At 49.2% G+C, this 27,524-nt stretch overlaps 2 protein-coding genes across 4 annotated transcripts in view; one reads left to right on the top strand and one right to left on the bottom strand.

Annotated features, from left to right (window-relative positions):
- The window catches only part of TTLL9 (tubulin tyrosine ligase like 9), a 37,568-nt gene extending 26,140 nt beyond the window's left edge, over positions 1–11,428 (bottom strand). For both annotated transcript variants that reach the window (XM_070420108.1, XM_070420107.1), the window contains exons 1-5: positions 11,353–11,428; positions 8,112–8,155; positions 5,142–5,234; positions 1,080–1,191; positions 130–315 (exon numbers count right to left, since the gene is read on the bottom strand). In XM_070420108.1, coding sequence (XP_070276209.1) covers positions 130–315; positions 1,080–1,191; positions 5,142–5,234; positions 8,112–8,155; positions 11,353–11,367 — 450 coding nt within the window. In that variant the 5' untranslated portion in view covers positions 11,368–11,428. The remainder of the gene's footprint in view (positions 1–129; positions 316–1,079; positions 1,192–5,141; positions 5,235–8,111; positions 8,156–11,352) is intronic.
- A 6,122-nt stretch (positions 11,429–17,550) lies between these two features.
- Positions 17,551–26,883, top strand: DUSP15 (dual specificity phosphatase 15). Of its 2 annotated transcripts, XM_070420112.1 has the most exons (9): positions 17,551–17,637; positions 17,997–18,597; positions 19,210–19,243; positions 20,789–20,871; positions 22,853–22,902; positions 23,850–23,924; positions 25,042–25,213; positions 25,489–25,513; positions 26,306–26,883. In XM_070420112.1, exons 2-9 carry the CDS (start codon positions 18,577–18,579, stop codon positions 26,791–26,793), a joined length of 948 nt encoding a protein of 315 aa, XP_070276213.1. In that variant the 5' UTR covers positions 17,551–17,637; positions 17,997–18,576; the 3' UTR covers positions 26,794–26,883. The 2 variants fall into 2 exon arrangements, with proteins under 2 accessions (XP_070276213.1, XP_070276215.1); XM_070420114.1 differs by lacking the exon at positions 25,489–25,513 and having other exon boundaries at positions 17,560–17,637; positions 26,306–26,663.
- The last annotated feature ends 641 nt before the right edge of the window (positions 26,884–27,524 follow it).

Genomic DNA, 27,524 nt, shown 5'->3' with positions numbered 1-27,524 from the left:
CAGGGGAGGCAGGCGGTGCATCTAAGGCTGAGTCACCAGGCAGGGTTCTGTCCCGAGGTGCGCCCTGAAGGATCCCCGCTCTGCTGCCTGGGACACCCCTCCCCCCAGTCCTTGGCACTGGGCACTCACAGGCTTCATGATCCAGGTGATTCCTGGGTTTTTACGAAACTCCTCCACAAACAGGTGGTACTCGCACGGCATCTCAAAGGTTTTGGGGAAGAAGTCGCACTTGGCTGCCTCCAGCTTTCCTGCCTCGCGCTCCAGCTGTTTCCGGAACCGCTTCAGGTTCTTCACCATGTAGTTCTTGCGGGTCAGCTGAGCAGGGGGATGGGTGGGCAGGCCCTTAGCCCCACTCTGCCTCCAACCCCGTCCATCCCAACTGCCCCCACCGCCTCCATTGTCTGGCCCACAAAGTAACAGTAACTTTGACTGACGAAGCTTAACCTTAGCCAGCGCTTCTGTCAGTCTCCCCACTTTACAGGCGAGGAAGCGGAGGCTCAGAAAGGTTTAGTCAGTTGCCCAGAACTATGCAGCTAACAGGCAGCACAGCCAGGCTTTGATCCAGGTCTGTCTAACTCCCAAGTTCCTTCTTCTAACCGCTAAGCTGTACAAACCTTTTAAAATTTCCCACCGCTGGCTTCTCCATCTTTGTGTTCTGGTCCCTCCTGGACTTCCCTCCTGTCTCTATAGACTCCAAACTGTTCAACTTGTCTCTACCCTGAGATCACCATACACTTCAAGCATCCTGCTCCTTTGGTCCTTGCACCCCAATCCAACCTGACCCTCACATCTCTACTGAAACGTCACCCAGCCCGTGACCTCCAACCCCACCCCAAGACGGCCTGTTCCTCAGGTCTTAGATCCTTACTCCCTCTCACTAGTTAGCTCGTCGTATATCTAGTGCACATATTGCCCACCTGGCAAGCACCCCGAAGTCCCTGACACCTTTCACTATGGTCCTTGTAACCCCAGACTAGCTCTTGCTCATTGCTACAACCAGTGACAGTCCTTGACTGACTCAGTCCCCAGTCTTTACTATGTACATATGTGTGTATTCATCTACAGCCTATCCAGCTCACCTCGTAGTGGTTTCGGAAGTGACTGATCCGCACGTGTTCATCCATATAGGTGTGGTCGAAGTTCTCCCGGAGCCAGCTGACGTCACACCAGTAGAAATCCCACTCCCCTTCACTGGGAGTGGGGTGGGACAAAGGTCATGACCTGAGGACCTCAGCACTGCTGGGAGTCTGGGGCCCAGGGAGCTATAGCTAAGGGGTCAGTAGCAGTGTGTCTATTAGGAGTCTCAAGGAGGTGGCTGTGGGCCACTGCTGACCACACCCTGCTTTGTTAGTTAGGCTAGAATGACAACCAGAGAAACATTCCTACCCAAATCCAGGCTGGTGGTTTCCAGTGAGCCCAGATATTACTTCCTGGCACATATTGGCCAGACTGCTATTCTATAATTATCCCCACTATAATTATCCATGTCAGACAGGCACACCCTCCAGATCACAGCCCCCACCATTCCCTATGGCCTATGACAACCGGCCAACCTCACCAGATCATGTTACCTGCCTGGGTCTTGGTAGCATCCTGGGGGTGCCACCCCCATGCTCACATTACCAAGCAGTAGAATTAGGTAACATTTGCAAGGCCCTTTGAGTTCAAAAGGCCCTCTTCTTACTGAATCCTCAGAGCAGCAGCTCTGGAAGAGACTAGGACAGCCGTGGGCAAACTATGGCCCGAGGGCCGGATCCGGTCTGTTTGAAATGAATAAAACTAAAAAAAAAAAAAAGACCGTACCCTTTTATGTAATGATGTTTACTTTGAATTTATATTAGTTCACACAAACACTCCATCCATGCTTTTGTTGTGGCCCTCAGGTCCAGTTTAAGAACCCATTGTGGCCCTCGAGTCAAAAAGTTTGCCCACCCCTGGCCTAGAATCACACCTGGAGCCCAAGGACAAGGCGGGGCTTGCTCACCCAGGTCATAGCATCGGTATTCACACCCAGGCCTGCCTGACTCCAAATTCCGACTTTATTCCCCACCACCAGGACAGGGAGAGGGACAGAAACCAGACTAATCTATGAAATCTGATACCAGAGCTGGGGTGGAGGTGCTTGAAAAAGATGTGAAATAAAATAATACCTCCATGATTACTTCTAAATATTTAAGTAAAACATTAGATATGACTGAAGTCCCATGTATCATCTTTCCTGCCCCAAAGGAAGCTACTAGCCTGAATATGGTGTGTATCATTTCTATGAATGTTTTTAAACCTTTACTAGGTACATATGTGTGTATTCATCTACAGCACATGACATTGTTTGGCATGTTTTTAAACTTTCTAATAGCTAATACTTATTGCTTACCATGTGCTTGACACTGTTCTAAACACTTTACAAATATTAACCCTCATAGCAATCCTAAGTGTTAGGTTCTATTATTAAGCCCATTTTACAGATGAGAAAACTGAGGCAGAAAGATATGAAGGAACTCACCCAAGTTCATACAGCCAATAAGTTGCAGAACTTCTGAGAACAAGCTCTGTGGTTAGAACCACTCCTGACTATTTCCTTTTACAACTTGCTTTTCCACCAACTTTTTGTTTTGGATGAATGAATAAATAATGGATGAATGAATAAATAATGCATCATTCATTCATTCATCCAACACCTGTGTGTTGAGGTTATCTTTGTGTTAGAGATGATGTTGGGTGCATCACTGGGTATAAGACATAGGAGGAACCAAAACTACTGGCCAGGTGGTGCATGTAATACCACAGTGAATATTAACAATAAACAAAGAAACAAAAAAAAAAATAACTCTACAATGAGGAATTGTGAAATATGCCAAGAGCAATCCAGTAGGAGGCCATGAGGCAGGGTAGCCGAGGGACCTATGTTGGGTGGAGGCCACCATGTGGAAGTGATAATTTGACTGAGGTCTTAACAGTAAAGAGGAGGGAAGGGCAGGAAACGAGGCCCTGAGGTTGGAAAGAACAGGTTCAAGAATGTGAAAGGCCAGAGTAGAGGGATAGAGGTCACGGATGATGCTGAAGAGTAGAGCAGGGCCCAATTAAGCAGTGCCTTGTAGGCCATGGCGCAGATTTGGGGTTCTTTTCTAATTCTAAAAGTTCATTAATCTGTACCTCATCTTCATGATCATCACAGTCAAGTTGCTCTTACATCACCCACAAAGACATTAATGGCAGCCGGGCAGCCGGGATTCAGGCTCAACAAGGGCAGCCGGGATTCAGGCTCCTTCTACCTTCCCGTTCTGCCATCCTTCACATGTTGTCCTCATGCTCACCACCCAAGGGTCACAAGACGTTGTGGCAGTTCTAGGCATCACGTCACCTTTCTTGGTGGGAGGCAAGGGAAGAGACAGCTCTGGCCACATCTATTCCAAATACCTGACAGGCTGATGGTCTGAACTGAGACCTCGTTCTATCTGGAGATACTCGACCTCAGTTTAGGTCCAAAAGGGTGAGGCTTCACATCCATAGAGCCATGTCTGGTGTGATGGCCCTGGCCTCTGGCCCTTCCCGATTTGAGGACCCTGAGGCAATTTAGGATCAGTCATGAAGCAACCTGCTTCATGGACTCCCACACCATTAGCACCAGACAAACCCTCAAACCACGGAGCAAGGCTGAGGAGGGGCAGTGGACAGCCTGAGCCCACAGAGCAAAACAGGAGAGAGCCCCTTCCTGTACAACACATTCATGTGCCAGTCACCTCACCTTCCTCGAATTCATCCCAAGGCCCTCCCCCATCCTCCATTACACCAGGCAGTGGGAATCATGGATTCATCCTTTGGCTCGTTTGTTCCTTCATTCACTGCGAGGCTGCTAGAATAGGGCAGAGATGAGCCTGGGACTCTGCAGACAGACTGAGTACAAATCCTAGCACAAGCCCATACAAGCAGAGTGACCTCAAACATGACATTTTTTACTCTTTCGTGTCCAGTTTTCTCATCAGTAACATGGGGATAATAATAGCACCTACCTGGTAGGTTTGCTGGATAATTCAAAGAGGTTGTGCATGTAAAGTGCTGAACTATTGTTATGCAACAGATATTTATGGAGCACCGTGACAGGATAGCTGGTTGTCCTCCCCTTTTTCTATAGTAGTAGAATCCCAACATTTACCATTCTACATTTTCCAGATTCCCTTGCAGCTAGGTGTGGCCACATGGCTAAGTTTCAGCCAGTGAAATGGGACATCTGGGTTGTGTCCTTTAATGGCAGGGCATGTCTTTTCTTGCCTCCTTCTGACCTACGGCTCTTGGAATGTGGATGTAAGGCTGGAGCTCCACCTGAGACCGTGGAGGAAAAGGGCCTCATTCAAGGATGGCGGAGTGGAAAGCCAGAAGCATATGGACCCCACATTTCCACACCATCTCTGAACATCCTACCTCTGGACTTCAGTGGGAGAGGTAAGTAAACTTCCAGTGTGCCAAAGCCTCTTTTACTTTGGGTCTCTGCTACATGCATCCAAACCCTAACCCTAGAAACCAATATTAGCACCTACTATGTGCCAGGCATTGTAAGCGTATTCATCTCAGTATCCTCAGGGCTCAGGATAGAAGAAAAAAATGTAGGCTTAAGTCACTTGTTAAGTAATTTGTTCAAGGTCACAGAAGTAGTAAGTGGCCAGGGGAGAGTAGCCCTTGACCGGGACCTGTCATCACTAGATTCTCGCCAGCAGGTCTGTGATGGCTGCGCTCCCTGTTTTACAGAGAGCCACAGGACACTGCTGGAACATGGCATATTTAAGGGCAGGGCATGTCTTGTCTTGCCGATTCACGGCTCTTGGAATGTGGATGTAAGGCTGGAGCCCCATGACATGGAGCTGTGGCATAACCGAGCTGGGTTTGAATCCCACTTATGTACTCTGTGACCTTAAGCAACTGGCTTAATCATATGTTTCTGGATGCTTATAAGGCTTAAATAAGACAAAGATAGCACCAATAATGTGCCTGACCCATGTGGGTGCTAAATAAATGTTGGCCCCTGTCACAGACAAATTGGGATGAGTCCCAATAGCCACCCAGAGGAACTGGGAGAAAAACAAAGGGCGACAAGGACCCGTGAGACAAAGGGAAGGAGGGATGAGGTTGGGGTGGGGGAATCTTACTCCTTTACTTCCACCCATCCTGGCCTGTGGCGAAGGACATCCATAAGAGTATTCATAAGAGTGGTCTTGAACCGGATTGATGCTCTCTGCTCTCTGAAAGACAAGGCAACAGGACCCTTGCTGAGGATCAACTATTTCTCTAGGATGGTCCAGGGATAGGAAAAAAAAAAGGGAAGGAAGGAAGGCCAAGGTGCATACCTAGAAATGCCAAAAAGTGGAATGACTGGATTTCAGAATTTAGCATATAACATGCAACACTTAAAATAATCAAATTGAACATTATAGCATCTTTGAATCATTGAAAAATAACAGCAACCATTTCATTCAGTGCCTACACTGTGCCGTGCGTAACCCTTATAACTAATGATAAGTATTTGCAAATCCCCTGTTCTGGCGCTCATCCTGAAAGATGGAGCAGATGTGATTTTCCCTATTCCTTCTATAAGTTCAACTAAAACCCCAGGACACTAGGTAAAAACAAACAAACAGAAGAAGGCTGTGTAAGATGAATAGAAGAAGGTAGACCAGCTAGGGACTTTAGGACCCACAGGACAGCAGGGTGGTGAATTTTCTGCGTGGTTTATTTTTGTTTTGCTTTATTTTGCCTCCTAGATCCCAGAGGTAAAAACAAAATGTTTAAACTGACAAGTACCAAGTGTTCGTAAGAATGTGGAGAAATGGTAATTACCCTACAGCGCTGATGGGAGGGTAAATTGGATGAACCTTTGGAGAGCAATTTGGCAGATTAAAGCCGTCAAATACCATTTCGTACACATGAGACTGGCAAAAATGTCCAAGTCCAAGTTCTGGCAACAATGCACTAAAATGGAAATTCCTCCCCTGCTGGTCGAAGGCACTTTGGAGAACCACGAGGCAGTATTTAGTACAGCTAACCATGCACTTACCCTGCACCCAGCATTCCATCTTAGCTCTATACCCTAGATAGACACCCGACATATGTTCTAAGCAATATATGTACAAGGGTGTTCCTTAGTAATTGTTAGTATTTGCATGGAACTAACCTGCAGCATATACTGTTGGTGGGCCGCCCTTATCCCTTGGACACTCACATTCCTGAGCATGACAATCAGAGGGCTTTCCACTTCCAGCACCTGTAGCTCTTTGCTGCAGGGCTTTTCCTGGCTCTCCAGAGTCTGCTCTGCTAGTTCTTGGAGCAGAACTGAAGTACCAGGGAGTTAACTGCCCTCCCCCAATAGCATATAACCAATGATGGCTGGAGTTGATGGAGAAGTCCTCCGGCTCGCTCATCATTTAGTTGGGTGACGTCTGCAGCGTGTTCTATGCTATCTCCTAGGAGTCCCAGTGGGATTGAGCCCTACTTACCCACAGCAATAACCTGTCAATAATGTACCTTTTACTGGTTTCCTTCCTTTAGCTGACTCACTTCCCTGCCAGTGCTTACTGAAATCACCTTCCAGGTAAACGACTTGTCCTCGAATCCTTGGCTCAGGGTTGCGTCTGGAGGAAACCAATACTAAGACACAACCTATATGCCTTTTAACAGGAAGTAGATAAATAACTTGTGGTAAATAATGAGACATATGGAGTAGTTAAATGTATCAGACCTACATGCACAAATATGATAAATACTGAAAATATGATTTGGGGTTACAAAAGCAGGGTGTGTGATATTCACAGTATAATGTCACTATGTAACTTGTATTCTTAGTCACTCATGCAGCTAGGGGTGTCCACGTCACACAGTTCTGGTCAATAAATTAAATATATAAGGCTGATAAGGAAGGTGGGTTCCTAGGAAGCTTTGTGGGTTGTTGTTGTTTTTAATGTTTTGATGTGTGTGTGTGAGAGAGAGAGAAAGAGAAGTGGGGGTGGGGGAGGTATTGTCTCTTCCCTCCCCACTTCTTCCCATCTTGATCATGACATGAAGGCTGGAGCTGTAGCAGCCACTTGGTGTCCATAAGGAAAAGATCAAGACAATCACAGAGACACTAGCTCTGACATTGTTGAACTACTGCACCAGCCCTCCAGATTTTATGTTATGTGAAAAAAAAATACAATATTTTAAAGATGCTATTAGTTGGGTTTCCTGTTACTTGTAGCTAAACACATTTCTAATTGATTTCTAAACACATATCTAACAAAATATGTGGGTGGATCCTGTTAACTGAAATGCTCTTTGTTTTGTGGGGGTAGGAGTGGGAGTATAAATTTAGGGCCAGGATCTAGAACAGAGCTGAATCACTCTGCATAAGAAAGTGAGAGATTTGAAATTGATGGGATAATGTTAGCATGGAGAGAAAGAAGCAAAGATGGCTGCTGCATGAGAGAAGACCACACAATGGTGGTATAGCCAGGAGGGACTTGAGAGAGAACAAAAATATATAATGAAATAAAGAATAGAAATATCTAAAATATTTGCCGTGGTGTGTACAAAGTAAACTACCTCTTCTAACTCCCCACACAAATCTTCAGCAAAGTCTACATTGCTCACTCCTGCTTTGTGCAAATGGATTCTGTTTAGGAAATCTAAAGAGGTGCTGAGTTCTGCACCAGGTTACTGATGCAGAGTGAAGCAGAAGATCAGGGTGGAGTTGACATTTGAGTTATCAAGTCAACTTCTCATGGTTGTTAAAGGAGGAGGGAAGGTGTAGTTACATATAACATGGGACCTGGAGTCCAACAAACTCTGCTACTAACTAATCCTATGGTCTTGAGCAAGTTACATAACCTCTCTAAGCTTCATTTTCCCCATCTATAAAGTGGTCATAATAGTAGTATTTACTTCGAAGATTGTGGTAAGGATTCAATGAGATAATTCAGGTAAAGTGACTAGCCCAGGGCCTACCACATGGTAAATGCTCAATAATTATTTATTATTATTATTATTATCATCATCATCATCATCATTATGATTATTGAAGTTAAGAAGGAGGAGGGGGAAGGAAGGAAATTATTTCTGTGTTTATTAAATTGGGTTGGACCACTCACCGTTCTTTTCCCTTTGACAATCCGTAGCCCTTGTAGTTTTGATTCTGCAACGAGAAAGGAAAAGTGATACGACTAGTTTTGCATGTCCACCTTGCCTTCCCAGTTCCACTTACTGCAAATATTTACATCCTCAACACTGTCCAGATCCTGAGACAGTAAGGTCATCCTGGCCGAGTTCTCATTGATCACCATGTGGCCAGCAACTTGGTCCTTGGAATGAATCCCCAAGCACCCAAGGCCCACCTCACTGTAGACTTTCTCCACAGGCATGACCAGTAGAGTGAATACCTAGTTTTCAATGCTCCAAAGGTCCATCCTGAACCCAAGTTTTGAGGGCTGAGCTCAACCATCTCTGTGAGAAGACCTTCTACTACTCCAACCTTGAATGTTTGATTAGATCCACGATTCAGGATGGGGCTGGATCAAAGACTCAGAGAAAAGTTCATTTCTTCCACCCAAAATAGACCTTTCAAATTCTCAAAGGGTGGTGAGTATTATTCTGCTTCTACCATACAGCTTGGCCCACAGCCCTGGTATGACTGATGGCAGATATGAGAAAATATATCAGAACTGGTCTTGTGCAGGATCACCTCTGTAGCTTGGACAGACTTGTCATCTCCATTAGTTTTTTATTACTATACTAGAGGCCTGGTGCACAAAAATTTGTGCACTGGCTGGGGGAAGGTGTCCCTCAGCCTCACCTGTGCCCTCTCACAGTCTGGGACCCCTCAGGAGATAACCACCTGCTGGCTTAGGCCCACTCCCTGGATGGCAGATGGCAGGCCCAATCCTGTGGTGCCTGCTCCGCCTCCCCGGGTCGCAGATGACACACCCAGATCCCGTGCTGGGTCACAGACAGCAGGCCCGGATGGCAGCGGGGCGGGTGGATGGTGGCGGGGTGGGCAGCAGATCACGCTGCCCCACCCCACCGCCCCGGGTCGCATACGGCAGGCGTGGATGGTGGCAGGGCGGGCGGTGGATTGCACTGTCCAGCCCTGCCTGCAGTATGCAAATTTAACGGCCATCTTTGTTGGGTTAATTTGCATACTCTTCTGATTGGCTGGTGGGTGTGGCAAAGGTACGGTCAATTAGCATATTTGTCTTTTATTAGTGTAGATGACAAATAACTACAAACTTAATGGCTTAAAACAGTGTAAATTTATATCTCACAGTTTATATGGGCCAAGAGTCTGGGCACAGCTTAGCTGCATCCTCTGCTCAGGTATCACAAAGCCACAATGAAAATAATGGCCTGGGTTATGGTTCTCATCTAGGACTTGGGGTCCTCTTCCAAACCGGAATGCTTGCTTTCTTCCAGGCCAATAGGAGCATGTCCTCTGATTTCCAACCCTTGTCCCTTCAAGTTAGTCACAATGGAGTCTCATATAACCTATTGTAATTATGATAGTAACTATCCCATCAAATTGACAGGCTCCACCCACACTTAAGGGGAGGGAATTACACAAGGTGTGTACGCTGGGGGTAGGAATCTTGGGTGGGGGGGGGCATCTAGAATTCTGCCTACCACACCATTCCACCCCTCAAAGAGTTGTTGGAGGAGGGTAATGGGAGGCTGCTCTACAAAATTAGCAGAAATAAGCTTATCCACAGAAGTAAAATCTTATCCCATTCATCCATTCAAGCCCCTCCAACTACCCAGAACTAGTCAAGTGTCCTCGTCTTTTTTGATTACATTTTTTATACTCTCTCATGTTTTCAATTCCATTTTCCATATGTTTACCTAGTTGCTCCAGTCTTTGAAAAACTTTTCGTTTCCTCACCGAATTGCATTGGCACTTCTGTCAAAATTCAATTGGCTATAGATGTGGGTCAATCTCTAGTCTCTATTTTGTTCTGTTTATTGATTTGTCTATCTGAATGTCACTACCACACTGTCTTAATTACTGTTGCTTTCTAGTAAATCTGAAATCAGGTGGCATGTCCTCCAAACTTTTTTTTTCAAGATTGTCTGTAATTTGGGGGTCCATATAAATCAGCTTGCTAATTTCTAAAAAAAAAAAAAAAATAGTATGTTGGGATTTTTTAAAAAAATCTTCACCCAAGGATATTTTCTCATTGCTTTTAGAGTAGAAGGGAGGGGGGAAAGAGAGAAAGAAAGAGAGAGAGAGAGAAACATCAATGTGAGAGAGACACATCGATTGGTTGCCTCCCAAATGTGCCCTGAGGTGAGGAATGAACCTGCAACCCAGGTAGGTGTCCTTGATCGAGAATCAAACCCTCGACCCTTTGGGTTCTAACCACTGAGCCGGGGCTAGTAGTTGGGATTTGATTGGAGCTGCATTGAATCCAAAGATTGTTTTGGGAAGAAATGACATCATAAAGCATTTAGTCTGCCAATTCATGAATATGGTCAGGCTCTCCATTAATTTAAGTCGTCATTAATGTCTTTCCACAATGTTTTCTAGCTTTCAGTGTGTGTCTTGAACATTTCGAATATTTCATAGGTATTTGATTTTGTGATGCTTTTGGAAATATGTTACATTCTATGGCAAAGGAAATGAAGGTTGCAGATTAAGGAGTGAAGGTTGCTAACCAACTGACTTTCAAATATTGATTATACTGGATTATTTGGGATTACCTGGGGAGGTCCAATGTAATTACTCATTTTTAGTTGTGAAAAGGAATTAAGGAAAGGAGTTGCCATTTATGAGAGGTGGAACACGGGATAAGAAGAAGCAGGTTGGGGTAGGAAGTGCTAGATTCTAGAGTAACTCATTTCATTTCTTTGGGTCTCTCTTTTCTCACTTAAAATGGGGGAGATGGCCTATGCACTCCTAGAGATCAGGACTTCACCTTGTGTCCCCGTTGGCCAGCACTGTGTTCCACTGGATGGATGGATGGATGGATGGATGGATGGATGGAAGGATGAGTGGGTTATGAATGGATGAATGGCCAGGCAAGCGGGAGATGGGGCGAACAAATCTGTAAGAGCTTTTCCAAGTCAGGAAATCCGAAATTCGGAGCTTCCCCTGAGTCACAGAAATCGCTGAGCACAGTTCGAGTCCTACAGTTTTGTAAATTTCCCGCCAGCCAGTCTGGTTCGGTGGACTTGCACAGAGGCTCCGATGGCGCGCGGCATGCCGGGACTTGTGGTCTTTTCTCTAAATTTATAATTTTTGCTCACTCCATCGGAATCCTTCCGCGAGGATCCTACATTTTTAATCCCTCCCTCCCTCTCTTTAGGGACGATGAAAGCACCAGGGTCCTGCTGCACTCCTACCTTCGGTCGTGACATGACGCGATTCCTCAGGGCCCGATTCAAACCGCCACCTCACCGGGCGGGAGCCTTTGCGTCCTGTTGCCAAGGCGACGGAGGGGGGAGTGCCCGGATCCGCCGCTCTGATTGGATGAGCCAAGAGCACTCCTTCTGGAGCGGTCAGCGGATCCGAGAGGCAGGAAGTCATTGCACGCCCCGGTGGCCCAGACCCCTCCACTCCCGCAAAGTTTTTCTCCCAGCCCCACGCCTCCGAAGCCGTAGGACACTCCCGGCCAGAGACTGCCGCGGGCATTCACCGCCCAGAGCCGCTTCCAGCTGAACTCCGCTTGATCCGAGAGCGCTGAGTCTGAAAAGTTGTCAGCTTTTGGAAAATGCAATGGTTCTATGTTTCCTTACTCCGGCCCTCACTAAGTCACCTGGTCAGTTAGTTGATCAGTTGATAACGCTGCCAGTCACTTCTGCTCTCTCCAGTCACTCTGTAATTCCTGAGCACCGACTCTATGCCAGCACTCACCTCAACGCCTGCAGTAGCCACCTACCTGACCGGTGTACTAGTGACCTCTATTGCCCTATCCATTCCAGTTTCATTCTCTGCACTCTTTCAAACACAAATCCGACCTTCGTTCTCCCCTGCATATAACCTGAAGTGGCAACTTATTGATCAATGCACTCTGTACTGGCTCCCTGTCCTTCCCCTCCCTCCCCTCCCCACTTCCCCGGGGATCTATACACCAATCATAGCTGATTAGGAACTATTTTTTAAAATTTTGTTATTTTTGTATAGCAACAAAAATATGTGAGGTAGGAATATGTGTAACAAAATGTATGCAAGATATTTCATTAAACAACAAATTCTTATTAAGCATCTACTCTATGTTATCTCCCATTCTTGACTCTGAGGATACAGCAGTGAACAAAATCAACTAGCATCTGCCCTTGTGGAGTTTGTATTCTCATAGAGAAAATTGCAAAGCATTGAAGGACATTAAAGAAGGCCTGAATAAATGGAGGGATATACCATGTACATGGATGGGAAGATTCAATATCAACATAAAAGTGTGTATTTTCCCAAATCCAATCAGGAATTTTGAGAGCTCTTGTCAAACCAAAATAACAAAGTGTATGTGTTGAGGCAGAAGACATTTCCCTGCCTATCAGCCCCAGTATAATGCAGGGAGAGGCAAATATCAAGGGAATACAATGGGGATTCTAGAAACAGACTGTGTGTGTGTGTGTGTGTGTGTGTGTGTGTGTGTGAACTTGATGTACAATAGACGTGGCATCATAAATTAGTGGGGAAATGATGGAGAACTCAGCAAATGGCGCCAAGGAACTGGCTTTCCTAGGAATGAAAAATAAATGCCTAATTCAAGTGGATTAAATAATAAATATGGCAAACAAATATTTCAGATTATTAGAAATATGTATATGCACATAAATAACATTTTATTATCTCAGTATGGAGAAGGAATTCTTAGATAAGCAATAATACAGGGTGTCCAAAAAATGTATATATACTTTGATTGATTATTAATTCCAATGGGTTAAATCTGAAAAGAAAAAACATCAACTGAGCTATCAGCTGTTAACTGTGTATACATTTTTTGGGACACCCTCTAAAGCACAACTCATAAAAGACAAAATTGATCTATGACTCTATTGAAACTTGAATTGCCATATAACAGAAGACACTGTAAATTCAAGTAAAAGACAAGCTATAGCCTTGGCCAGTGTGGCTCAGTTGGTTGGGTTTCATCAGGTTCACCAAAAGGTTGCCAGGTTTGATTCTGGGTCAGGGCACATGCCCAGGTTGCAGGCTCGATCCCCCTGATGTTTCCCTCTCTCCCTCTCCCTTTCTTTCTCTAAAAATTAATTAAAACCCTTTAAAAAATAAAATACAAGCTGTAGACTAGGAGAAAGAATCTGCAGCATATGTAACATAGGACTAGTACTCAAACAACTCCTACAGACCATTAAGAAAAATTCCCCCCAACCTGCAAAAGAAAAGAAAAATGGGTAAAAGATATGAATAAAAAAGTTTCAGCAGAATAAATTTAAATAGCTAATAAGCAAATTGATATATGTAAATATAAACAATTATAAGATGTGATTTTATGACCAGCTATATAAAAATAAAAACACATATCAATGCCAAGAGTTTGTGAGCATATTGGGAAATGGGAACCTTTATATGCTGCTGGTACACTCACACTTTGGAAGGCAATTTGGCAATATTTTGTAAAGTTGAAAATGCACACACATTGATTTCAGTACTTAAGCACCAACTCTATGCTACTGGCTGTTAGCTCTCCAAATACAGCTATACAACCCATGGACTACCTATCATTTTGCCACAAAAGTGCAAGTTGACAACTTTTTCTAAAGAAATTCTCACACTTGTGCATAGGTCATATGTATAAAGATATTCTTTATCATAGTGGAAAATTAATAGAAGCTAAATGTCCATTACTAGGGTCATGGATGAATAAAATGGGGTATGTTCTAATAACAAAATATTACATAGTGATAAAAGTGAAAGATTCGGGTTATATCAATAAGAAAATATCCTCCAGACCTATTTTTGAGTGAATAAAAGAAGGTTGTAGAATGATAAATATTTTAAAGGTTGCAACTTGTATTCATTATAAACACATATAAAAGCATATTCTATATATTTATGGGTATATAGGTATTGAAAACATTAAAACGTAGACTGATCAACCACACACCAAATGCACAATAGTGGCTGCCTCTGGGAAAGAGGAGAGAGGAAAGGGAACGTCAACTACTTCAAGTTTACTTGCAATGTTTTGTTTTATTGAAACAACACGCTTGAAGAAAATAGGTCAAATTATTCTTATCTGGATTTGTTTGTTTTTGTTTTTCCAAATGAAAAACACACAAGCCATAGTAATGACAGAAAATCAGTACTACCATAGAGGAAGTTCAGGATGCTTTGGGAACACATAACAGTGGGGTCTAACTGACTCTAACTGGGGTCAGCAAGGCCGGCTGGGGGAAATGGGAGTTAGCCTGGTGAAGGGGATGGAAGAGCATTCCAGGCAGAGGGACTAGCCTGTGCAAAATCAGAAGTCACAGGAATGAAGCCTGTTTGAGGAAGGAAAAGCAGATCAATGGCCAGGAAAGAGTGGAGAAGAGGGGAGAGATGAAGATACTAAACCTGTGTGTGTTCGTCTCCTTTTCTACAGATGTGGAAACAGAGCCCTAACAAGGGGCATAGATCCCAGGCCTCCTAACTCCCTGTCAGTTGCTCCATGATAATTATACTGCTGTGCCAGTGTCTCCAGCAGGCACCTTAAATGTGTCCTCTCATTTCATCTCATTACAGACCTAGAGGGATTTTTCCCTTCCCATTTTACAGGTGAGGAAACAGGCCCATAGAAATTAAGAACTTTGCTCAAGCTCACAGTGACATAAGCCATATTCCGCAAGGCCTTGTGTGCTATGCTAAGCAGGTTGGACTTTTTCCTAGGGGTATTGGTGAGTGTATTAGGTTCCTATTGCTGCTGTAATTACCACAGACAAGGTGACTTAAAACAATATAAATGTATTAGTTTACAGTGTTGAGGTCAGAAGTCTGAAATGCGCCTCTCTAAACTAAAATTGAGGTGGCGGCAGGGCTGGGTTCCTTCTGAAGGCTTTGGAGAGAATCGGTTTCCTTGCTTTTCCACCTGCATTTCTTGGCTCATGGCCCCCTTCCATCTTCAAAGCCAGCAATCATACCATTCCTCTGCTCCTGTCATCACATACCCTCTGACTCTGATTCCCCTGCCTCCCCCTTTCAGTCACAAGGTCCCTGTAACTACATTGGGCCCACCCACACAGTCCAGGATAACCTTTCCATCCCATGGTCGGCTGATTGATTAGCAACCTCAATTCCGTCTGCAGCCTTAATTCTCCCTTCCCATGTAACATCAGACAGTCACAGTTTCTAGGAATTAGAGCATGGACATTTTTTGGGATCCATTATTTTTCCTACCATCATGTGCCACTGAAGGGTTCTTAGCAAGAAAATGATAAGATGAGGCCTGCATTTTAGTATCTTTTTGTTATTGGCTTTATAAAACAGTTACTTCATGACTTATTGACAGCAAATTGGGCTTTGCAACAACTTAACACTTTCAACAGATAAACAGTTAATAGTTATTAAATGTGTTCAATCTCATAAGTATACCTGGGTGTTTGTTTGTTTTTCCAGATCTTTTAACCCAACAGAGAGTTCTTTTGTTCAGGTGACTTGATTATTTTCCAAACAACCAAGTAGGAGTTCAAAAGACAGTTATAATTTCGCCTTTATGGATGAGGAAACAGGCCGGGGGGATTGGGTTGCCTGCCCAGGTTCACGGAGCTGCTAAGGCCAGGGCCGTGGTGAGGGACTAGTCTTCAGACCCATTTAGCAGCAGTTCTTTATGTCACCCATGGGCAGGGCATTCTGGGAACTCAAGTCAGATATCAGCACATCTTAGGTGCAATTTTTCACCTATAACCCGGCATCCAGTAAGTACTTGTTGAATGAATGACTAACCCTGCTTTCACTTCTGTGGCACAGGTGGTGATTTTCAAGGTGGGAAAGCCATCATCTCTTGCCCGAGCGGACACAGTAACCTCCTCCCTGGCCTCTCTGCTTTGCTCTCTAATCCACACTCGAGAGAGGAGCCAAAGTGATGGACTTAAGATGTAAACCAGGTGACATGGCTTCCCCAGTTACATCTTCCCATTGGCTTTCCATCATACCGAAAAGAAAACCCTAAACCCTCAATTATGGCCACGCATGATCCTGCACACTCCCCCCTTCTCTCCTCTCAGCCTAATTCTTACCACCTCCCTCTGGCTTCCTCCCCTCCAGTTCCACCGGCTCTTTCCAAAGGCAACCTTTTCCCACCTCAGAGCCTTTGCCCATGCTGTTCTTTTTTAAAACAGTTTTTAAATTGATTTCAGAAAGGAAGGGAGAGAGAAAGAAACAATAATGATGAGAGAAAATCATTGATGGACTGCACCTGCATCCCCCGAGCCCCCCCCCCCCCCCCCCCCCCCCCCCACTGATGATTGAGGCCACAACCTGGCATGTGCCCTGACTGGGAATCCACCGTGACCTCCTGGTTCAAAGGTCAGTGCTCAACCACTGAGCCATGCTGGCTGCCCCCCCACCCCCCATGCTGTTTTTTCCTGCTGGAAATCTCTCTACTCTCCCCCTCCACACACACACCTCTTTCTAATTTTTAAATAGCTGGGTCCTTCTTCTATGTCAGGTCTCAACTTTAATGTCACCTATTTAGAGAGGTTCTTTTTCGCTTTTGTTTCCTTCATAGAAAATTGTGACCATTTGTAAAAGCTTTATTTGTCTCTTTGCTTATTTTGCTCGGACACCCTCCTAGACCCGAGGTGTCCAATCTGTAGTTAGCAGACAGATATGGCTGTGAAGCATCTGACATGTGCCTGGTTTGAATTGGGATGTGCTCGAAGTGTAAAATACACACTAAATTTTAAAGACTTCCTACCATAAAAAGATGTAAAATGTGTCATTAATAATTTAAAAATACTGACTACATGTTAAAATAAGAATACTTGAGCTATACTGGGTTAAAACATCATTAACAACCTCTTTCTTCCTACATTTTTAATGTGGCTGCTAAAATATTTTAAGTTACATATGTGACTCATGTTCTATTTCTATTGGGCAGCGCTGTTCTAGACTGTTAGCCAATGCAGATAGGAACTGGTTCCCTTTTCTACCTGTGTGTTCCCAGTACCTACCATGTAGTAGGTACTCGGTGAGTATTTGTTGAATAATTTGGTTTTTATGAGAACGCTGGGCTCAGAGAACACTGAGACAGGCAGCCCCAGGTATGCTGAGAATTTGAGGAATAAAGAAACACAAAAGCAAAGGTTTTCTTTTTCTCCAGTCATCGCATTTCCAACAGGTTCTGTCAGTCCTCTGTCCTTATCTGTACTGACATTCCTGGCATAGTCACCTACTACTATAGATGGGGGAGGACAGCTGGCTCCGCTGCTTCTATTTCAGTCGCACAGAAGGTGCCTGGTCTCCATCACTTTATATTCTCCAGCTTTGGTCCTAGTCGCAGAAGGGCTCCCCTCAGCACACTGAGGCACACAGATAGGGCAGCTGGGACTCCCAGGGGACTTGCTCAGGGTCACCCAGCAGGTCAGAGGGGAATAGGGCCTGGAACCTTGGTCTCCAGAATCACTTTCCAGGACTCTTGCCTCCAATTACATCCTGTTGCCGTCACCTTTACTCTGCAGGACCAGGTAACTGCAACCCTCCCCTCACCTCCCTTCACCTCTGACTTCTGGTGTGTGTGTGGGGTGGGGGTGGGGGGGGTGGGGGGGGGCAGGGACAGATGTGCCCAGTCCCAGCAGAACTAACCCAAATGGCACCATCCACATAGAGGTCAAAGTAGTTGGGATGAAGAGATGGGAGGGTCAATGGGAGGATGAATGAATGGATGGGAGGAGGAATCAGTGAATGAATGAGCCGAAGGATGGGAGAACAGATGGTTGGGAGCGGGGCAGGAGGAGGGCTGGCTGTTAGGATGCCTGCCTGGGGAGTGTGGCGGGACAGGGGGTTACAGTTGGAAGGAATCGCCCACTTCTCTCGTCTCAAACAGGACCCGAAGAACACAGGACCCCTAGCAATCCAAGTCCAGCCCCATCACTTTTCTGCTAGAAACCCAAGGCCCAAGGAGCAACGCGCTGTGCCCCAGGGCCCGCTGGGAAGTCGGGGCAGAGGGGAGCGGGAGCTGGGTCTCCAAGCCCCTGGTGCGGGCTCCTCCGCCCCCACCGGCCGAGCCTGCCGGTGCCAGGGTGGGGGGAGCGCCTCGCCCCCGCCTCCGGAGGCCTCGGCCCCACGCGGCCCCACCAGCTGCCGTTGTCCCGTGGGCCCTGGGCCCGGCACACTGGGGCTTTGTCCAGTCCCCGCCGCGACCCGCGGGAGGGGCCCCCACATGACCGAGGGGGTAGGAGGAGCCTGCGGCGGTGGCGGCGGCGGCGGCTCCATCAGTTCCCTCCGTGGCCGGGGGTCGGCGGGCGGTGACGGCGGCTGGGCCGGGCTGGGCGCGGCCGCGGACGCCGGGCCCCCTGCTCCCCGCCAGGCCGCCGGCGCTGGGCCTGGGCCATCGCGGCAGCTGTGAGCTGAGCGCTCTCGGGGCTGCGAGCTGGGGGTGCGGCCGGCCCCCCGGCCCGGGGATCATGGGGAATGGCATGACCAAGGTAGGTGGGCGGGGGCCCGCGGCCGCACCTGCTCGCCCCCCCCCCCCCCCCCCCCCCCCCGCCCGCCCGGCCCCGCTCGCTCCGCCCGCCTCTGACCTTCCGGCTCCCGCCGAGTCTCTCTGTGTCTCTGTCTCTTTCTCCCTGTGACTCTCAGATCGGATTTCGCTGTGTGTCTCTCCGGGGCTGTATCTCTCTCTCTCTCTCTCTCTCTCTCTCTCTCTCTCTCTCTCTCGTCTCTGACTCTGGACTCTCTGCCTCCTCCTGTTCCTGCCTTCCCACTCCCTCCTCCTCAGAATTCCCGACCACCCACCCTGGCAAGTCCACCTCCCCCTTCCCTCTCCCCTGCTGCTCCTATGCCCTCCCCTGGCCTTCCTGCCCTCCCTTCTTTTTCCTCCCACCCCCACCCCAGGCAGCCTGCCTTGTGCCCCCTGGTGCCTCCCCAACCCCTCTCACAGGGTCCAGGCCCCCAGAGGGACAGGGTCCCCTCTGTCCTGAGGTTCAGACAGCCTTCCTGGGATGGAGAGCGGCTGCGGCCTCCAGCTGCAGGGGTGGGAAGGGCAGGCTCCCCTACCCCGCTCACCCTGCCGCTCACCGTGCCTGTCCCTCCTGCAGGTACTTCCTGGACTCTACCTCGGAAACTTCATCGGTGAGCACTGCCCACTCTGCCCCGGGCCGTGGCACTCTGCCTGTCCCAGGCCCACGTCTGTCATTCATGCTCTGGCCCACGCACCTTGGAGGCGCTCAGGAATGGGGCTGGGGGCCGGGAAGTGATGCCAGGCTGGGAGGGGGAAAGAGCTCACGAGGACGGAGGGGTAGGTCCACGGGTGGGGAAGTGTCTCAGGGGCAAAGGGCTCAGAATGCTGGGCGCTGGGCAAGTCTGCAGCTGCTTGGAGCCTAGCCTCTCCCTCAGCACCAGACCAGCACCTCTAACGGTGCTGACCCTGAGGTGCTGGGTTGAGGTCTGTTTGCAGGTTTGCTTCTGGCTGGGAAGCTGGAGACCCTTCCCCCCTACAACCTCCTCAGAGGAGGAGCAGTCCTGGAGGCTGGACTCTACCTCAGAAACTCCATTGGTCAGCACTGCCCACTCTGCCCCAAGGCCTTGGCACTCTGCCTGCCCCGGGCCTGTGTTAAGAGACAGGCTGGTCCGGGGTTTGGGGGGCCCATGGTGAGAAAAGTCACTTCCATCGGCAGAGTCAGGGAAAGCTTCCGAGAGGGAGGGGCATCTGAACTGGGATAGGGCTTCCCCATCACCCTGTCCCCCAAGGGCTCAGGTGCCCCCTCCCATAAGCCCTGATCCCTTCCTCCCTGGAGCCACCTCAGCAGCACATGCCATGTTGCTTTCTGAGTATTTGGCTAAATAAGGTCCAAATTCCCGTGAGGGCAGAAGCCAAGACTGCGCATGGTGAGCACTCAGTAAATGTGTTGGGTGAGGATGTGGACAAATGGAGACAGAGGCTATCTGTGTCATATACTTTGATTATAAAAAGGTCTGTATATACTGGCAATCCAGCCCCTAGAAATGACCTCTGATAGTTCAGGGGGTGGGGCCTGCCCCCAGGTCATTTTTCATCTCTTTGTCGATACAGATGCTAGATTTAAAACAAAAATGGAAACCTATTCTGCATGTTGTTCTGTCACCTGTATTTCCCATTTAATAATATATTATGGACATCCTTGCACATATGCACATAAAGATCTACATAGTAGTCAAGTGTGAATATGCCATTTTTTATCCAGCTCCCTTTGATGGACATTTAGATTGTTCCCACTTCTAACTATTTCTGATGTTTTTACTGTTATAAGCAGCACTGCAGAGAACATCGTCCTCTGCACACAAAACTTCATGTGAACAAACCCTTCTGTAGACAAGATTCCTAGAAGTAGAATTACTGGGTCAAGGGTATGCCAGGAAAGGGTGTTTGCGATGGAAAGAATAGCACAGGGAAGGCGGGGGAGATGCCGGGCTATTACTTGGGGGTGCCCCAGAGACAAGACTGAAGCCTAGGGGTGTGGTAGGACTGGTTATGCTAGGAGTAGGAGGTGGCCTAGGAGCCGGGACCAGGCAGAGGGTCCGCCAAGGTGGAGAGGGTGAGGTGAGAAGGAGAGTTGGGCAGGGAGTCGCCTCTCACTTGGCCATCAGGAACACATAGTCACACCTGCCAGACTGGCTCAAGATTCCTGTTTTTTTCAGATGCCAAAGACCCGGATCAGCTGGGCCGAAATAAGATCACTCACATCATCTCCATCCATGAGTCACCTCAGCCTCTGATGCAGGTACTCCTTACCCCCATCCCAGGGCTGCGCATAGATTGGGGAGGGTCTTCAGACACCCCCCCCCCCCCCCCCAGCGCCCATTTATCATGTACCTACTATGTGCCAGTCCTTTACTGCCTTCCTGACCCATGTATCTCATTTGGTTGAAAACTGGCCTCTTTTACATTAGCATCCCTGGTTGCCAACTGAGGTAAAGTAATTTGCCTAAATTCACACATGCAGGGAGTTAAGGAGCTAGAATTTGAACACAGGCCATCTGGCTCCAGATGCCTCCATTGAACCATAACAAGGCCCCTACATGGCTTCCCATTGCCCAACTGAACAGATGACCCCGAATGGATGGTTTTGGGCTCTATGTTTCGTTTTGGGACCCAGTGCTGTGGTTTTGCCTCCCAGGGCCTCTGATCCCTCAGCTCTATCTGCCCAGGGGGCTGTTGTGAGGGGGGCAAATGGGCTGTGGGATGGTGAGGATGCCTTGCACACTGTAAAGCATGGCTCCCACAGGAGCAGTTGTTGCTGGTGTTATCGAGTCCTGGGGAAAAGGAGGTGAGGGTGTTTTGACCCAGGGGAGGAAAGCAGGCAATCCGACCACATGTGCTGAAGTCAGCAGGCCTGCGTTCACATCTTCACTTACGCCCTCTGTAACCGTGGGTACAGGACGCCGCCTCTCTGAACCTCAGTTGCCTGATCTGTAAAGGGGATTTTATGAGAGTGCTGACCTCACTGAATTGTTGCAAGCCACACAATACGTGCTTAACAATTTACAGCGGGTGTAATACAGAGTTAATCACCTCATCGCATGAACAGAGACCCTTCCTCCTTCTCTGTTAGTCTCAGTCACCCACTGGAGGTAAAGAACTGGGGGTGGGAAAGGGCTCTGAAGATCTGAGATTCAGACCAGGTTCTGTCACAGATTTGCTGTGTGACCTTAGGCAGGATCCTTCCCCTCTCTGGGCCTTAGTTTCCCCGTGTGTCTGATTTGATTATTTCTGAGAGCAACATCCAACAATCTGTGATTCTCAGTGTCATTCAAAGAAGAAATTTTCAGGTCAGTGGAGTCTGATTTTGCTTCATAGTGCAGGCTTGTTTTGAAGTAATTAGAGTACACAGTCACTAGATTGCATGGGGAAGGTTGTGAAGTCATGAATATATTTACTAATGAAATGACTGCTTGTAAAATGAATCCCTGCTCCAACAGCCCTCCCCTCTTCTCCCCAAGCGTCTCTCCTGCTCCATCCATCAGTGAATTTGCCAGTCAGAGGTTGATTATGCCCTGAAAATGCAAGGCCAAATGTGTTGCAAATGAAATTGCAAGCCTTGCAAAAGATGCAGGATTGAGTGACCTTGGTGAAAGTGAGTTAGAGAAAGGCTGGGCTCTCACATGAAGCCTGTAACAAATGAGGATCTGGCTGGGGTCCCTTAGCCACTGGCCATTGGAATATCAAGTGATTAAGACAAGTCCTTGAGAAAAGTGATGAGGTTCTTGGAATGTGGGCAAAAATCATCTTTATGAACTTGTGTGAAGGTGAAGCACAAAGTGAAGGATGTTGGAACAAGTTTGTTGGAAAAACTAGTGACAATTCACTCCTTGATTATTTTAATAATTAGCACAAATTTTATAACCACAATTCATGAAGTGTAAACTTACTTTCATAATTTTTGTTTCTTTTCAAGAAAATAAAATCTGCGGTGCCCTTCTTACTATGTAATTTTGTAATCCTCATTTGGAGGGGAGTCACTCTAAGTGGCCCTTTCCTGGCTAAAAGAAAGGTCCCTGGATCCTTTTTATCAAGTTCTTAGAAGGTTCTAGAATCACAGATGGTCAGAGCTGGGAGGTGCTCTTTGAACAGAGAGAACAACTGAGGCCCAGAGAGGGTCAGGAACTGGTCTGGGGTCAGGAGGTGCTTGGGGGGGCCCAGGCTGGGGTAAGAGGGTGCAGGCAAGCCCCCTCCCACTGCCTGTGTGTGTTTTGTACTTTCAGGGCATAACCTACCTTCGCATCCCAGTAGCCGACAACCCTGAGGTACCCATGTAAGTTCCCTGGGATGGACCGACAGATGGACAGACAGCTGCCTCCGCTGATGGTGGGAGGGAGGAAGGGAAGTGGTGTGAGGGGGAAAAGAGAGGACTCAGACCAGGAAGCTGCCCTAGGACCCCAGCTCCGATGGCCACCCAGCCCCAAGTTTGACTCTGTCTCAGCCACGCCTTGGTCTGTGCCCCTGACCAAGACCATTAACCTCCCAGAGCTGAGTCTCTTCTGCTGTGAGTTGGAAAAAGTTCCCTGTCCCACAGGATCAGCTGCACCAGCGGATTTGCAAAGGTCAGGCTCAGCTGGTTCCTGGCCTTGGAGTTAAGAGATCTGGATTCTGGCCAGGCTTTGCCATTTACTTGCCGTGTGACCTTGGACAAGTCACTTCCCTTCTCTGAGAGGGACAGTGAGGGTGTGATCAGCATCAAGGAGGCTTTCCAAGATCAGGTGGCAGGGGCTGAGGATCCAGGACGAGGCCTGGAGTATAATGGGGGCTCCAAACCCAGGATTTTTGTTCATGTTAGCAGCCGTGCCTCCAGCCTGGGAGGGGCCCAGACAAGGCACCCTGCCCCTCTGGAATCTTGCTGTCAGCCCCATTGTAAACCATTGCTGTCCCCGGATGCTTTGATTGCAGACCCCCAGAGGAGGGGACCCCTGTGTCTCCTCCCACCCATTTCCTTGAAAAATCAAGATGCCCCCTCCCCTGTGGAAATAGGGTGCCCAGGACACTTTGGGGAGGTTCTCCGGCCTCTGTAGTGGGATCTGCCACCACCTCTCTATTGTTTCACACCCATCCCCACCTCAAGTGACAGCATTGGCCCCTACTCACTGCACGCACGAGCTGACCTAGGGACCCCAGGCTCTTTGTCTCTTGCCGTCCCATAAATGGGGAGGGGGGCAACTGGGAGACACCCCCCCAGTGCTCCCTCCCTATTGCTTTCTTCTCTAGCAAAAAGCACTTCAAAGAATGTATCAACTTCATCCACTGCTGCCGCCTCAATGGGGGGAACTGCCTTGTGCACTGGTGAGTTAAGGGGAAGTGGGGAGAAAGGAAGTAGGTGGCTGTCCTCTACCCCAGACACACACTCATCCAGTGGGGAAGGAGGAACGTGTGGCAGATCTTGTCCAGTTGTCACAGTGGCTGACAACCCACCGTTCACCTGATAGAAGCTGCAAGGGGGCTCAGATCAGGGCTCTGTCCTTCACCAGCTGTGAGGCCAAGGCCAAATAGCTGTTTCTCCCTGAGACTCAATTTCCTCGTCTGTAAAATGGGGAAAAGAATGCTGACATGGTGGGCTCTTGGGAGGGACAGGTGAGGTCCTGCAGGTAACCAAATACCCACCAACAGTTCTGGCTCCCTCCCTTCCCCTCCAGGCATTTGAGGCCATAGTAGTGCAGGTAGTGGAGGACCCCAGGCTGGGAGGCGGGACCCCCAAGGCTTCCCAGGAGCCCCTAGCCCAGTCTATGTCACTCATTTCATAACTTCTCACTGAGCACGAACCCTATGCTGGAGCCCCAGCCGCAGGAACAGCTACCTCCAGCCTTATCTCTCACCCTCTCCCTCCTTCCCCTGCTCCAAGTGCACTGGCCATCTCCCTGTTTTTCAAACCCACCAGGCTCCCACCTCATGGTCTTTCCTACATTCTGTTCAGGACTCAGCTTGGTGTCACTTCCCTGGGAACAGCTTCCCTCATCCTCCCCATCCCCCACTAGGTTAATATCTCTTCCTATACCATCTCCTGGCCCCCGGACTCATCTTCACTGTCACCACCTGAAACTGTTTCCCTGCTCAGTCTCTGTCTCCCCCAACCAGACTATAAGGATCAGGATGACAGAGACCATCTCTGGTTTACTTCCCACGGGATCCCCAGTGTCTGAAAAATAACACATGATCAGTAAATGTTTGTTGAATGAATGAATGAAATGATGTTTCACTCAGGACTAATGTGGAGGAATGCCTGGGGATGCTCCAGGCAGAGGGAACAGAATGGGCAAAGGCCTGGAGGTGGGAAGATAGGTCCTGGTAGGTTCCCTGTGGTTGGAGCTCAGGAGGCAAGGGTGGGAGAGTGGAAGTGGGGTGGGGTGTCTGGGGGGCACAGAGAAGACTGGGCCTTCCCTGAAGCTTGGGGTGGGGTAATCAGCTTTGCAGGCATCTCTCGAAGCACCACCATCGTGACAGCGTATGTGATGACTGTGACGGGGCTAGGCTGGCGGGAAGTGCTCGAAGCCATCAAGTCCACCCGGCCCATTGCTAACCCCAACCCAGGCTTTAGACAGCAGCTTGAAGAGTTTGGCTGGGGCAGTTCCCGGAAGGTAGGGACTGGGGCAGGGCCTGGGGCAGGGTGGGAGGCTCTTCCCACTTGAGCTGAGCATTGCTTGGAAAGAATTGAACCCTGGCAGCATTGCTCAGTGGTTAGAACACCGGCCCATGGATTGAAGGGTCATGGGCCCAGTTACTGGTCAAGGGCATGTACCTGGGTTGTAGGTTTGATGAGAATGTGGGAGGCAACCAATCGATGTGTGTCTCTCACATCGATGTTTCTCTCTCTCTCTCCCTCTCTTCCCCCCTTCCCTTCCACTCTCTCTAGGAATCAATGGAAAAAATATCCTCGGGTGAGGATTAACAAAAACAAACAAACAAAAAAACAAAAACAAACAAAAAAAAGAATTTAGCCTCTGCTTCAGACCTGGCAGAAGATTTTTCTAGGGCCTCAAACTCATGGCCCGGGAGCTAATATAGCCCCTGGGTGTGTTTGTTTGGATACTAGATGTGTTCTTTTTCATTGAGAATTTGAATGTCTTTGGGCCAGACTCTGGACCCTCCCATTTGATCAGGTCCCAGAACTACCTGCTCTACCTGCCTGGAACCTGAAGGGCATTTGAGCGTTTGGGCCCCTTTGGAGAGAAATGCCCATGTCCTACTCCACCCCTGCATCCCTGATGAGGCCAGAGCACTCCCTTCTCTTCTGCCCAGTGGGCAGATGGCACATGGAGATATCGGGGACTGAGGCTTCCGGGACAACCGGGGAAGAGAGACAGAGAGAGAGAAGCAGCAAGTGCAGGAAGGCTCCCAGCAGGTGGCAGGCTGGCATCCAGAGGCTTATCTGCAAGGCTTTAGGGAAGAGGCAGGCACAGAAGAGGCCCCGAGTGAGTGGAGGCGCTGTGCAGGGGGGAGGGTCACGCTGGCAGGTCTGGAAGATGGAGTGTCCTAAGGAAAGTGGGTTCAGGGGGAGGGGAGGGACTCGTGGAGGGGCTCAGTAAGGGGCATGGAAACGCAGAAGGGGGGCTCAGAGGACATTCGGGAAGGGGAGGGGCCTAGCGAGGTGTGGAGAGCTCGCCCAAGGGTTGGGGAGGGGACCGGGCCAACTGCCTGGCACCGACCAAACCCCTACATCCCCACCCCAGCTTCGCCGGCAGCTGGAGGAGCGCTTCGGAGAGAGCCCGTTCCGCGACGAGGAGGAGATGCGCTCGCTGCAGCCGCTGTGCAGGCGCTGCCGGCAGGGCTCCGCGACCTCGGCCGCCTCCCCCGCGCCGCAGGCCTCGGCCTCCGAGGGGACCCTGCAGCGCCTGGTGCCGCGGGCGCCCCGGGAAGCCCACGGGCCGCTGCCGCTGCTGGCGCGCGTCAAGCAGACTTTCTCTTGCCTCCCGCGGTGCCTGTCCCGCCGAGGTGGCAAGTGAGGAGCCCACCCCTCGTCCTCCTGAGCGGTCCCCCGACGGGGGCTGTCTGGGCCGCCCACGGCCTCCAGGAGCGCCCAGCGCCGGGGGGCGCCCCGCGGCGGCCGGCCCCCTGCTCCTGCCCGCTCTGCCCGCCCTGCTTGTCTGCGATCGTGCGCCCGCCTCCGTCCAGGCTCCTCTGGGTGGGGCCCGCCTGCTGCAGTCACCTGGTGCCTTAGGCTTGGGCTGGAGGCGGGGGCCGAGGCCCCCCCTCTAAAGGCGGCGGGACTGGGGTTGGACGGGCCCGCAGGGTATTAAAGACACACACGAGCGGCTTTTCTGAGTGCCTCCCAGTTACTGCGCGAAGGTGCGGCGGCAGGACTCTGCCAGGGGCCGGGAGCCTGCGGGAAACAGGGGTGGGGGCCGAGGAGCCGGCCACGGCCACCCCGGGTAAAACTGCAGTCCTCTGGGCCGAATTCTGACTGCTTCTCTGACACTCCCCCGCCCCCCATTCCTCCCCAGCCTCGGTCTCCCTCCTCTTTGAATCCCCTTCCCCTCCCCACTCCCCTGCCTGAGCCCCCTCTTCCCCTCCAACGCCCTCCCCTTCCCTATTCACAAATACTAGCTGGTAAATGCCTCCCGCAGCCTGACCTTTTACATACCCGAGTCCACTTAATCCCGGGGCGGGCAGCTTGCCAGAGGACACACAGCCAGAGGAGGGGGGCTGGCATGAGGGCTGCGAAGAAGCGGCTCTCTCTGGTTTGGGTGGTTACTGGAGAGGAGCATCCACCCCCGGCTGGTGGGAGTGACCCTGCCCACCTAGAAGGCCAGGCAGCCCAATAAAGCAGCAAAGCGACTTCAGGGATGAGCAGGGGTCACTGGAGCTGCCTTTTCCTCAACTAAAATTAACCCAGAGTTGAGAGGGCTCTGAAAGAGCTACAATAGTACAGCCACCGGCACAGGGCTCTCA

This window comes from Myotis yumanensis, unplaced genomic scaffold (genome assembly GCF_028538775.1).
Source record: "Myotis yumanensis isolate MYYU_CA2020_CCGP unplaced genomic scaffold, mMyoYum1.0.hap1 SCAF_7, whole genome shotgun sequence".
NCBI classification, from domain to species: Eukaryota; Metazoa; Chordata; class Mammalia; order Chiroptera; family Vespertilionidae; genus Myotis; species Myotis yumanensis.
This window is presented reverse-complemented; position numbering and strand designations above follow the sequence as displayed.